General features: G+C 44.1%; 1 protein-coding gene across 4 annotated transcripts; it reads left to right on the forward strand.

Moving 5' to 3' along the window:
* Positions 1-250: 250 nt before the first annotated feature.
* On the forward strand, positions 251-5,665 carry PRR3 (proline rich 3). 4 transcript variants are annotated; one of them, XM_006931516.5, is made up of 5 exons: positions 251-584; positions 1,312-1,374; positions 3,283-3,465; positions 3,817-4,107; positions 4,374-5,665. In XM_006931516.5, exons 1-5 carry the CDS (start codon positions 479-481, stop codon positions 4,478-4,480), a joined length of 750 nt encoding a protein of 249 aa, XP_006931578.2. In that variant the 5' UTR covers positions 251-478; the 3' UTR covers positions 4,481-5,665. The 4 variants fall into 4 exon arrangements, with proteins under 4 accessions (XP_006931578.2, XP_011280432.1, XP_019685729.1 ...); XM_019830169.3 differs by lacking the exon at positions 251-584 and adding an exon at positions 718-1,069; XM_011282130.4 differs by lacking the exon at positions 3,283-3,465.
* The last annotated feature ends 6,488 nt before the right edge of the window (positions 5,666-12,153 follow it).

Here is a 12,153-nt window from a genome sequence, read left to right on the forward strand (position 1 = left end):
GGACGATGATAGGGGCACAGATCATACGGGCAAGCGCGGGCGAGGAGGGAAACCCAGGCGGGACAAGGACTTTTGAAGAGAGGTCAGAGGGCACGAAGTTGTGTCTGCAGCTGTTACCATGGTAACCCGGGACCGGATGTGGCGACTTAAAGGTGCGACAGTGGCCTCAGGCCTCCTGGCCCGACAGCCTATCGACTCTATGGCACATTGTGAGGAGCCGGTTGTGGGGTCTTTTCATTGAGGAGAGAAGAGAGGAATTTTCTTTAAGCATTTATAGGAACGCAACAAAAAGAAGGCTTGAGCCTGCCATTATCGTCTGGCAGAGACCGAGCCCCACAAAGGCTCCCCGGAGCCTTCCGGAAATGAAGGGGCAGGAGCCTCAGCTTCTCAGTCCACCCAACGGAAGCGGAAACAGAATCCCAGCGTGCCCCTTCCTCACTGCCCTCCAAATCCCGCTGCAGCCATTGCCGCAACCACGATGCCGAAACGAAAGAAGCAGAGTCAGCAGCAGCAGCCGCCACTGCAGCAGCCCCCGCTGCCAGAGCGGGAAGAGACTGGAGACGAGGAGGATGGGAGTCCCATAGGTGAGGAGCCCGGGAGGGGTGTGCACATGCCTGTCAGCTGGTCAAGGCAAGGGGATGGGGTCTGAAAAGGCGCGGGGGAGGGGGCTCTAACGGAAGGAGGAAGGGCGCAAGCGCTGGGGCGGGGATAGGAGGCTGTCCGATGTGGAGTCCTGAGCGAGTTCTCTTCCTTGACTCCTCAACTTCCATCCGGCCCCTAACCTTTCTGAAGAAGACAAGGGAGAAAAGGATAAAGAGCTCGTGTGCGCAGCCGCAGAAGGCAAGGGGGGGGGGGGCCTGGAGAGGTTGCAGATTGCGATGTCTAGAATAACAACTTGTGACCAGACTTGCACAGAGAAAGTGGAAATGCTGCCTTCTCTAAACTACTCTGGGGCGGGAGGTGTGAAGGGATCGCTCTGATTGGCCAATAGTTAGGGAGAGGAATTGGATTACCTCTGGAATCACCTGGGATGTTTTGGATAGCAACTATGTGAGGGAAAGAGAAAGCTGTAAGTATCCTTTCCGCATTGTGTGCTCTCTTTGACTGAGTCTCTACTTTTTTTTTTTTTTTTGCAAACTCTGAGAACGCTGGGCAGAGGAAAGGGCAGATAGATGGGCTAACAACTTGTAACACTGCTGAGACTATATCTGGCTGTACTGATTGGATTAAAAGATGAGTAGCAGAAAACCATAACAGGATCATCAGTACTTTAGTCCATTCTGGTGACTATATTTTCGTGTCTACTCTTAGGACCACCCAGCCTTCTGGGCCCTCCCCCCATGGCCAATGGAAAGCCTGGTGACCCCAAGTCAGGTGAGGACAAGGGGGCTCTGATCCTTTGATTAGGTCCTGGAGAAGGGAGCAGGGGAGGGACTACAACCCAGGAAGGACTCAAAACCAAAACATCAGGGATTCTTTATGTAAATTAATGGAAAAATGTTGTATATTCACAGATTGGAAAGTTCAATGATGTAAAAATGTCACTTCTTCCCAAATTGATCTACAGATTCAATGCATTCCCAGTTACAATCCCTATAATGGAAATAAGCCTTCTGTGTTATTACGTGGAAATGCAAAGGATCAGGCTGAGAGATTGCAAAGACAGTCTTGAAATAGGAGGACTTATTACTGTAAAAGTATGGTTACTATGATGTGGTATTGTCATAAATCAGTATCTCAGTACAAAGAGACTAGTAACAGGCCTGCACATATGTAGACACTTCATTTGTGATGAAGATGGAGCTGAAATAGTGGTTGTTGCAGTAGATCATGCTGGATCAATTGGATATTCACGGGTGGGGGGGATGAAATCTGAACTATTCATGTGTAAACATCAATTCCACGTGAACTGTAGATCTGAGTGTTAAAGGTAAAGAAAATAAATACATTTCATAGTCTTAGAGGAGATACGAGTTCTTAAACAGACAAGAAGCACATACACACTAACCATAAAGGAAAGATTGATAAACTGAACTACATTAAACTTTTATCAACCAAATAACACCATTAAGAAATTAATAGGAAGCTAGAGAGTAGAAGATATTTGCAATAAGTATAACGAATAAAGAGCTCCTATCTAGAATATATACAGAACTCTTCTAGACAACCTGTTAGAAAAGTGGGCAAAGGACCAGAGCAGCTGTTTCTCAAAAACTGAGATCTAAGTGACCAAGAACATGTGAACAAGAACTCAGTATCATTAGTTGTCAAGTAACTGCAAGATAAAAACACACCACTTTGAAGTTGAGACCCTTGTGCACTGTTGCTGAGATAGTAAAATGATGCAATTCTATGGAAAACACTATGGCGTTTCCTCAAAAAAATTAGAAATAGAGCTACCATGTGATACAACAGTCCCACTTCTGGGTACATATCCAAAAGAATGGAAAGCAGGATCTTGAAGAAATATTTGCACACTCCTATTCTTGCAGCACTATTTACAATAGCCAAGAGCCAGAAGCAACCGAAGTGTCCATTGAGAGATGAATGGATATACAAAATATGGTATATTCATACAATGGAATATTATTCATCCCCAAAAAGGAAGAGAATCCTTGTGTGTTATATATATAGCATGGATGAACCTTGAGGCCATCTTGCTAAATGAAACGAGCCAGTCAGAAAAAGACAAATGTATGATTCTACTTATTTGAGGTATCAGAAGTAGTCAGATTCATAGAAGCAAAGTAGAATGGTGGTTGCCAGGAGCTGAGTGGAGGAAAGGAGAGTTGTTAAAGATCTGTTTCACAACAGTGAGGATTTACTGAACACTACTGAAACATGCACTTAAAAATATTTAGATGGCAAATTTTACGTGCCTGGCTGGCTCATTCAGTAGAGCATGCGACTCTTGATCTCAGAGTTGTGAGATCGAGCCCCATGTTGGGCATGGAGTTTGCTTTAAAAAAAAAAAGACAGCAAATTTTATGTTATGTGTTCTACCGCAATTTAAAAACAAAAAACAAACAAAAACTCCCCAGAATGGCAAAAATGAAAAAAATTTATATTACTAAGTGTTGTCAAGGCTATGGAACAATGGCCAGTGGGAGTTTAAATTGGTACAGCCACTTTGAAAAAGAAAGTTTGACTTCATTAAATTTTACCATACATATACCCTAGGACCCAACAATACCTATACTACGTTTATCCTCAACAGAAATGCATACATATGTGTAACAAAGACATGTATAAAAATGTTCATAGCAGCATTTTTCGTTATAGCCCCAAACTGGAATCCACCCACATGTCCACCATCAGTAGAATGGATAAATAAGTTGTTGTGTGTGCATGCAATGGGATACTACACTGCAATGAAAATGAACGAACTCCTGCTACAGGCAACTTGGATGAATCTCACAAACACGATGTTGAGCGAAAGGAGCCAGACAGAAAAGAATGCAGACTGTATGATTCCATTTATGCGAAGTTCAAAAACAGGCAAAAACTAACCTATGGTGCTAGAAGTCAGGATAGTGGTTCCCTTTGGGGAGGAGGGTGGAATAGTGGGGGAGGAGGGGCACAAATGGGGGGAGGACTTCTGAGTGCTAAGAAGGCTCTATCCCTTCACCTGGGTGGTAAAAACACAGGTGTGTTTACTTTGATGGTAATTGAGTTGTGCTTTTAAAATTGGCGTATTTTTCTCTATGTATATTGTACTTCAATAAAAAGTAAAAGAACAAAAACACAGGGCTTTTTTCTCAGGATTAAGGTGGCCACTGATCACCTTTCCGTGTCTGTCTTTCTTTTTCTCTCCAGCTCTTCACAGAGGTCCTCCAGGCTCAAGGGGACCAATGATTCCACCACTGCTGAGTCTCCCACCTCCTCCCCGGGGCAGAGGCCCAATTCGGGGGGGCGTAGGCCCCAGATGTGGCCCATATGGTCGTGGTTGGTGGGGGGCCAATACTGAACCTCCTTTTCCTGGACCAGGCCATGGGGGTCCTTCCAGGGGAGGCTTTCACAAAGAGCAGAGAAATCCTCGAAGGCTCAAAAGTTGGTCTCTTATCAAAAATGCCTGCCCACCCAAGGATGGCCCCCAAGTTATGGAAGGTGAGGTCCTTTTTTTTTTTTTTTTTTTTTTTTTTTAAATTCCTGTGACTCTTCTCTTTTGGGCTATCCTTTGTCCTTTTGAAGTAGAAGTAGCCCTGAATGTGTTTTTCTGCCAGAGAATGACTACCGTTATCACTACCACTACCAAATAAATACCTGGAAATGGTAGGGAGTAGGAAATCTGACTGCCCTCTCTATTTCTAGTTTTTGTTATATCTTGTTTTCTTTCTTATATTTTAAACTGCCCAATTTTTACTTGTTCACAGACAAATCCAACCGCCCTGTCTGCCGACACTTTGCCAAAAAGGGCCACTGTCGATATGAGGACCTCTGTGCCTTCTACCACCCAGGCGTCAATGGACCTCCTCTGTGAGACTGTGCCTTCCCATCCAGGCTGGAAGGAGCCCTCTGTGACCTAGCGGCCATATATTTCCCTGTGGCCCTGTGATGGCTACTGTGAGGCTGTTCCACCCACCACCCTCAGTCAGTGACACCCACCCCCATCTGTCACCTTCCCGTTTGGGGTTCAGAGTTGTGTTTCATCACTGGTGCCCAGTGTGTGATCCAGCCTCCAGAGACTCGCCTTCAGGACCCCATCTTTGCTCCCTTCAACTGCCTCCTGGATCCTCTTCCCCCTCACCAACTGACTGCTGAACAGGAAACCTCTTTGGTGCTGTTTCTTGTGCATCTGCCCACCCAGCCCCCAGTACTGCCCTCGATTCCTGAGAGCTCTGGAGCAATTTCCTACCATTCCCATCTAGCTGCTTAAGTCCTTTTTATGTGACAACCCTTACCCCAAAAGTTGCCAGTTGCTCTGTGAAACTCACCAGGTTGACCTGGGGTTGAGTATGGATGACTGGTGCAGAGTTACTTCCTGAAAGGCCACTCTCCCTGCTTTTGGATTTTGTAGTTTCTGCATCAGTAGCATGATCCCCACCGCTCTGGTCTGTGATCACTGTGCTTTGTGAAACTGTGCATCCCCTCGTACGTAGCCTCTCTCAGTGTCTGTGGCATCTTTGTGACTTCCCAACACTAGAGTAAGTTTTTCTGCCAAAACAAGTGAGACTCGGTGCCCTCTAGACTTTCCACGCCTCCCAACGTGGGAGAATTGTGAACCTTTCTGCAAGACTGCCTCCCTGGTCTCCCTATCCTGGTGTCGGTTTTTCTGGGTTTGACACAAGCCCATGAGATGTCCTCTAAAGCCTCTGATGGGCAACCCTGTCTCCTCTCCAGCCCACTTTAGTTAGACTATGTCATTGTGAGGCCACCAGCCCTTTCGTCTGAATTCTGTGAATCTCCACCCGGCCTACCTTTGGGTGGAACCTGGACAGTACTGTCGCCCTCGTCTAACCTTCTTCCCTGCATCCCTGGCACTGGTTGTTTTCTGTGAAAACGGCAGTGAACAGGCTCAGTTTTGAACTGGCCCTGAGGAAATGGGTCAGGAGTTGTGTGGGCAAGAGGGAAGGATGAGAGCCGTTGGAGAAAGAATGAATTTTTTTTCTTTTTAACATTTTTTTATATTAGTAATAAATGCAGTGGAAACAAGCATTTTCTTCAATCCCTGTGTTCCAGTCATCTCTGGAGGTACAGATGAGGCTGTTCTTGTTGGAGTCAACTTTATTCTTTCATTTGTTCATATACAGTAGTAATAGAGAAGACAACGCTTGAGTTTCATTCAATCTGAAGGAACCAGTGAGGTCCCATTAACCTATAAGCATCAAATACACACCAGGCTGTATTACGTTCAAGGGTAAAATTTTATAGGAAAAAAGAAAGGCCAAGTATCCGTGGAGTAATTTTTAAAGACTTTACCCATGTTTGTAGATTTGATGTTTATGGGAGTGGTAATGACAAAACAGTCTTTGAGCAAATATATGTGGAGTGACTGTGGGCCTGACAATACACTAGGCACTAGAAATAACAGACAAAACCAATGAATTTATAGGGGACACCCGTTAATCATAAAATCAGGAACATGTGTAAGGTTGCATTTGTCAAAAGCAAGACATGATGAGAAGGGAGTATGTAATAAAGGGAGACTGGGAAGGTGACCTTTACACTAAGCCCTGAAGGAAGTGAGGTGGGAGAGTGAAGTGCTTAGAGTTGGGAAGAGTAGGAGATGACGCAGAAGAAAGAGGAACTAGACCACTCAGAACCTTGCAGAACACAGATTTGGGTCTTAAGACCAAAGCCTTTGAAGAGTTTTAGGCAGGTGAGTATAATGGATGAGATTAGTTTTTCAAGAAGATCCACTCAATATATACAGCTGGCCAGGCTTGGAAATGCCTTCGAAGGGAACTTCAGTAGTCCAGGTGAGTTGTGATGATGGTATAGACTTGGGGACTGGAATGGAAGAAAAGTAATTTGAAAATAGATCAGAATGGAAGTATTTTAGGTTTTAGTTTTTAGTATGTTAGGTTTTTCTGGTTTGCATAACTACCATTAAAAAAAAAGGTAAGAAAACAGGCATAATGCTGCTAATTTGTTTTTGAAATTAGTGAGCTTCCTTTTAAGACTTACAAAAAGAGATAAAAAGGTATTTATTTGCACATATAGGTTTGGTATTTAGATTAAAACTGGTGACATAAATGTCTGCTGCATATCTGAGTTTTTTGCATATAGATGGCAGTTAAAGCATACGCATAGAAACATTTATTCCCTAAATATTAAGTGCCTGCTATGGCCCGGTTTATCAGCTTTTCAATTCAGTTGTAACAGAACAAAATTAGTCTTAGAAGTTTGTTTCACAACTTCAGAGGTAGTCCAAGGCATCATGCCACCACAAGGTCCTCAGGTATTCAGAACCCATCCCTCCAGGTTTCAGCTCCATAATTCCTTGAGTCAGATCCTTTTATTCATGGTTTGGGAAGTGAAGCTTTAGCTTGCTTATCCATGCTCCAAGCCTCAGTATGGACCAGGAAGGGCAGAGGATACCACCTGTGTTGGAGGAAATTTCCTTAAAGCTAACACAACTTCAACCTTGTGCCACTGGCCATAACAGTCTTGTGGCCAATACCTAGCTGCCACTGAGGCTTGGAAAAGTACTCTTTATTCAGACAGCTACATATTAAAATAATTGGACTTTCAGGATGAATGTCCTCAGCTACTCTGCTAAAATTTGTGGATGCAACAGAGAATAAGACAAAGTGTCAATACCCTCTAGCCAAAGACCATGAGGAACATACACACCTGTGGTTAAACAGTTGGATTTATTTCGTCTGCAGAAACCATCTCCCTAAGAGGGTTAGGAATGACAGAATTCAAGGTTTGTGTTAGGTGATTTGGGGGGAGGGTTCAAGGAAATGAAATTGTTCTGGATTGGGTGTGTCAGGAAGTGAGGGCAATTCTATGATTGCACTTCTTAATCTTACCTAGAAGGAGGGAGGAATGAAACATGGCTAAAGCCGTGGCTGGTTAAAAAAACCATTCATTTTAGCTGAGAGGGGGCTGTTTAATATTTATGGTTTGCACAATGATCTTATCTTTGTGTTTAGAAAGATTCTAAACTTTGTCTTACTTTATGACAGTCACAGTAACCTTGTCTGACATTGGTGTTCTATGAGGTTATGTTCAACCTGAGCTCCATGGCCTAGCTGTTAGGATCCCATCGTCAGGGGCTGTTTTTCTCAAAAGTGAACAGATGAATAATTACAGGTTGTGATTGGGAGTACTATATAGAGAATAATGGTTGGGGGCTACTCAAGACATGGTGGTTGGGATAGAACTCTGAAGAATCTGTTGCTGAAATCACCTGAGAGGAGAATGTCAAATGGGAAAAAGAGAGGGCTCAGGATAACCTGACAGCCTTGAGGAGGGCTGACATTTGATGGCCAAATAAGGACAAGGATGAACCTGACAAGGGGATTGAGGAGAGATGGCCAGAGAGGTTTGAAGAGAGATCTCAGAGTGTAGCGTCTTCTCTTTGCTTCCTCTGTGCAAAGTACCATGTCAAGTTTTTACACTTATTGTCTTATGTAAGTTTCACATTAATTCAATAAATACTTTAATGCCTACTCTGGGCTAGGCATTGTTTAGGGGCTGGGGATATAAAAATGAGAAAGACAAAATTCCTACCTATATGGTGCTTACAACCTATTGAGGATGATAGACAATAAGTACATGTGTAATATAATCTTAAGTAATAAGTGCTCTAAAGAAAAAGTGAAGGAAGAGGCTGGAGAGTGACAGGTGGAAGAGAATAAATCAATACTACAATAGGGCCTCTTAGAGGAGATAAGATGTGAATAGAGGCTGAAATTGAATAAAAAAGCAACCATATAAATTTTTGAGGGAAGTGCATTCCAAGCATTGGGAACATCACAAAAGCCCTGAGGCAGGAATGAGTTTGAAGTAAAACAGAAGGCCAGTACGGCTAGACTATGGGAGATGAGATCAGGAAGTTCAACAGGGGCCGGGTCATACAGAACCTGGTAGGCTTTGGCAAAGCACTTGAATTTTATTCTGAGGGTTTGAACAGCTGATTTACATTTAAGTTTATTTTTGAGAGAGAGAGAGAGTGCGCGTGCACGCGCAAGTCAGTCCCGCGAGAGCAGGGAAGGGGCAGAGAGAATCCCAAGCAGCTCCAGGCTTGAACCAGAGAGATCATGATCTGAGGTGAAATCAAGAGTCAGATGCTTGGGGCATCTGGGTGGCTTAGTCGGTTGAGTCTGGCTTCAGCTCAGGTCATGATCTCACGGTTTGAGAGTTTGAGCCCCACATCTGGTTCTGTGCTGGCAGCTCAGAGCCTAGAGCTTACTTAGGATTCTGTGTCTTCCTCTCTTTCTGTCCCTCCCCCACTCGCACTCTGTCCTTCTCTGCCTCTCAAAAATAAAGAAACGTAATAAAAAAAAATTTTTTTTAAGAGTCAGATGCTCAACTGACTCAACAGCCACCTAGGTGCCCCACAACTGATTTACATTTAATTTTTTTTTAACGTTTTATTTTTGAGAGAGAGAGAGGAGAGAGACTGGGGTAGGGGCAGAGAGACAGGGAGACACAGAATCCAAAGCAGTCTCCAGGCTCTGAGCTGTCAGCACAGAGCCCGACATGGGGCTCAAACTCATGAACCGTGAGATTATGACCTGAGCTGCAGCCACGCAGGTACCCCAACTGATTTACATTTTAAAACTACTACTAATGTAGGTGTGAAGATAGACTAGAGAATGAGAATGACAGCAGGGCCACCAGTTAGGGACCACTTTGGTGGTCCAGGGAAAAGAGATGGTGGCTTGGTCTGGGGTAAAGGTGGAGAGAGGTGGGCAGATTTGGGATATGTCTTAAAGTCTCAGTTGATGGCAACTCCGCCTTCCTACTTACTCAGTCCAGAAACCTTGGAGTCTTATTTATTTATTTATTTATTTACTTACTTACTTACTTACTTATTTATTGTCACACCTGACATCCAAAATCCAACTCATTACAAAACCTGCTGGCACTTTTTCAAACATATCCAGAAATCAGTCCTTTTTTCCACCTCCAATACCATTGCCCTGGTCTGAGTCACCAACACCCCCTAACATGTCACCCTGCTTCTGCCATTCCTCCCCACCCTGTGACCCTCAGTTTATGAGAATAAACTGTTGAACAATTTATTCTCAGCTCGACCTTCAAAGTCATCCTTTTAATATGTAGGCCAGGTCATGTCACTGCTCTGCTCAAAACCTTGTAATGACTTTCTATTTTAGTCAAGAATAAAAGCAAAAAAATTTTTTTAAATTTTTTAAGTGTATTTATTTTTGAGAGAGAGAGAGACAGACAGAGTGCAAGCAGGGGAGAGGCAGAGAGACAGAGACACAGAACCCAAAGCAGGCTCCAGGCTCTGAGCTGTCAGCACAGAGCCCAACGTGAGGGTGAGGCTCGAATTCACGGACCATGAGATCATGACCCGAGCAGAAGTCCACCACTTAACCAACTGAGCCACCCAGGCACTCCAAGAAGCCAAATTCTTGATGACCTGCAAGACCCTTCCCAATCCAGACCCTGCTTTACTTCTCTGTTTGCCTCTCCAACAACTTCTCATTCCCACTGCTCCAGCCACTCTGGCCTCCTTGCTGTTTGCTCCTCATATATGTCAAGTATACTTCTGCTATAGAGCATTGCTTTAGCTATACCTTCTCCCAGCAAGCCTCCTTTCCTGGAAATCCATACAGCCAAAAATCTCACCTTCTTCAAGAATTTGCTTGAATTTCACCTCACTGAGGCTTCATGAACATTCTAGTACTATAACCCCTGCCCTCCTGATACTTTTTACCTTGACCTGTATTTTCTTTTTTCCTTAGCATTATCTCCCCTGCTAGAAATGTAAGCAGAGATCTTTATTTCATTCACTGATCCCAGGAGCCTAAAAGAGTGCCTGGCATATACCATGTGTGCTCTCTCTCTCTCTCTCTCTCTCTCTCTATATATATATACACATATATATATTTAAATTTTTTTAATGTTTATTTCTGAAAGATAGAGTGTGGGTGGGGGAGGGGCAGAGAGCAGGAGACACAGAATCTGAGGCAGGCTCCAGGCTCTGAGCTGTCAGCACAGAGCCTGATGTAGGGCTTGAACTCACAAACAGTGAGATCATGACCTGAGCCAAAGTCGGACGCTTAACCAACTGAGCCACCCGGCACCCCAATAAATATATTTTTTAAAGAAATGAAGTATGATGAGGGGGAATTGAGAAAGAGAATGACTTTTCAAGTTTGGGCCCAAGTAACTAAATGAAAGGTGGTGTGATTTCTTGATGGAAAACCTGGAAGAGAAACAGAGTTGACGAGTAAAAACAAGAGTTCGGTTTAGTATATACTAATTTGAGATATTTATTAGGGATCTCAGAGAGGATATCCAATAAGCAGTTAGATTTGTGAGCCTGGAGCTTAGGGCAGAAGTTGGGGTCAAAATAAGAGACATTTAGGGATATTCATCAGTTATGGGTAGTAAAGTCATGAGACATAGGTGATAAGTCTAGATAGAGAAAAATGTCAAAGAATGTGCCCCAAAACATTTAGACTTCAAGGGAAACCATGAGAGGGGCACCTGGGTGGCTCAGCCGGTTGGTTAGGTGTCCAACTTTTGATTTCGGCTCAGGTCATGGTCTCACGATTCACAAGATTGAGCCTGAGTCAGGCTCTGCGTTGACAGTGCAGAGCCTGCTTGAGATTCTCTCTGCTCCTCTGGAGCATGCTCTCATGCACGTTCTCTCTCAAAATAAATAAATAAACATTTAAAAAAAGAAAAAAGAAAAAAAGCCAGGAAAGGAGAGAAGGGGAGCAGCCTCTGAAATGGAAGGGAAACCTGCAGAGAGCAGTGTCCCTGAAAAAAAAGGAAGGTGGGAATGATCATCTGTGTCAAATGCTGCTAGCACAGTATGATAAAGACAGAGAATTGGTCCCCTATCTGTTGACCTTGGGAAGAGTGGACTCAAGCAATGGTAGGGACAAGAGCATGATTGTAATGGGTTAAGGAGAGCTGAAAGAGCTATGGGAGCGTCTTGCTCCCACACCTATTCAGTGGTAGGGTTAAGAAGAGGAACTCAAATCTTGATTGTGGTGGCAGTTTAATGGGTGTATATATGTAAAAACCTTGATCAAAGTGCAATTTATTGCCTGTCAATTTATTGTATGTGCGTTTATCATACACCAATTATATCCCAGTAAAACTGTGACTTCCCTCCGCCCCCCAAACTGCCCCCAAGCTTTATCACACCGTTATTTCTGTTAGGCTACAATTCCTAGTTTACAACCCTACACTCAACACCCGTCCTCTTCCCAAGTAGATGGACTACGTCTTTCTGCTCCTAACCACTTAAAAAACAAAAACAAAAAGAAGGACGCTTCTGCTCCTTCGTACTAATCCGAAATTACTATGCTCAGTACTTATTCACGCAGCGTCGCGGACTCACTGCCACAGCATTCGCACACAGCCATAAATGCTTTATTGACTTTGCGGGGCCAAGCAGACGCCGGCCCCGCCCCATCGCCGCTGGCGTGCCCCCGAGATGACGCCGCGGAGCGCACTTGCACCGCCCAGGGGCCGGACCGTGGCGCCAAAGTGAAG

Source organism: Felis catus, chromosome B2, assembly GCF_018350175.1.
Source record: "Felis catus isolate Fca126 chromosome B2, F.catus_Fca126_mat1.0, whole genome shotgun sequence".
NCBI lineage: Eukaryota > Metazoa > Chordata > Mammalia > Carnivora > Felidae > Felis > Felis catus.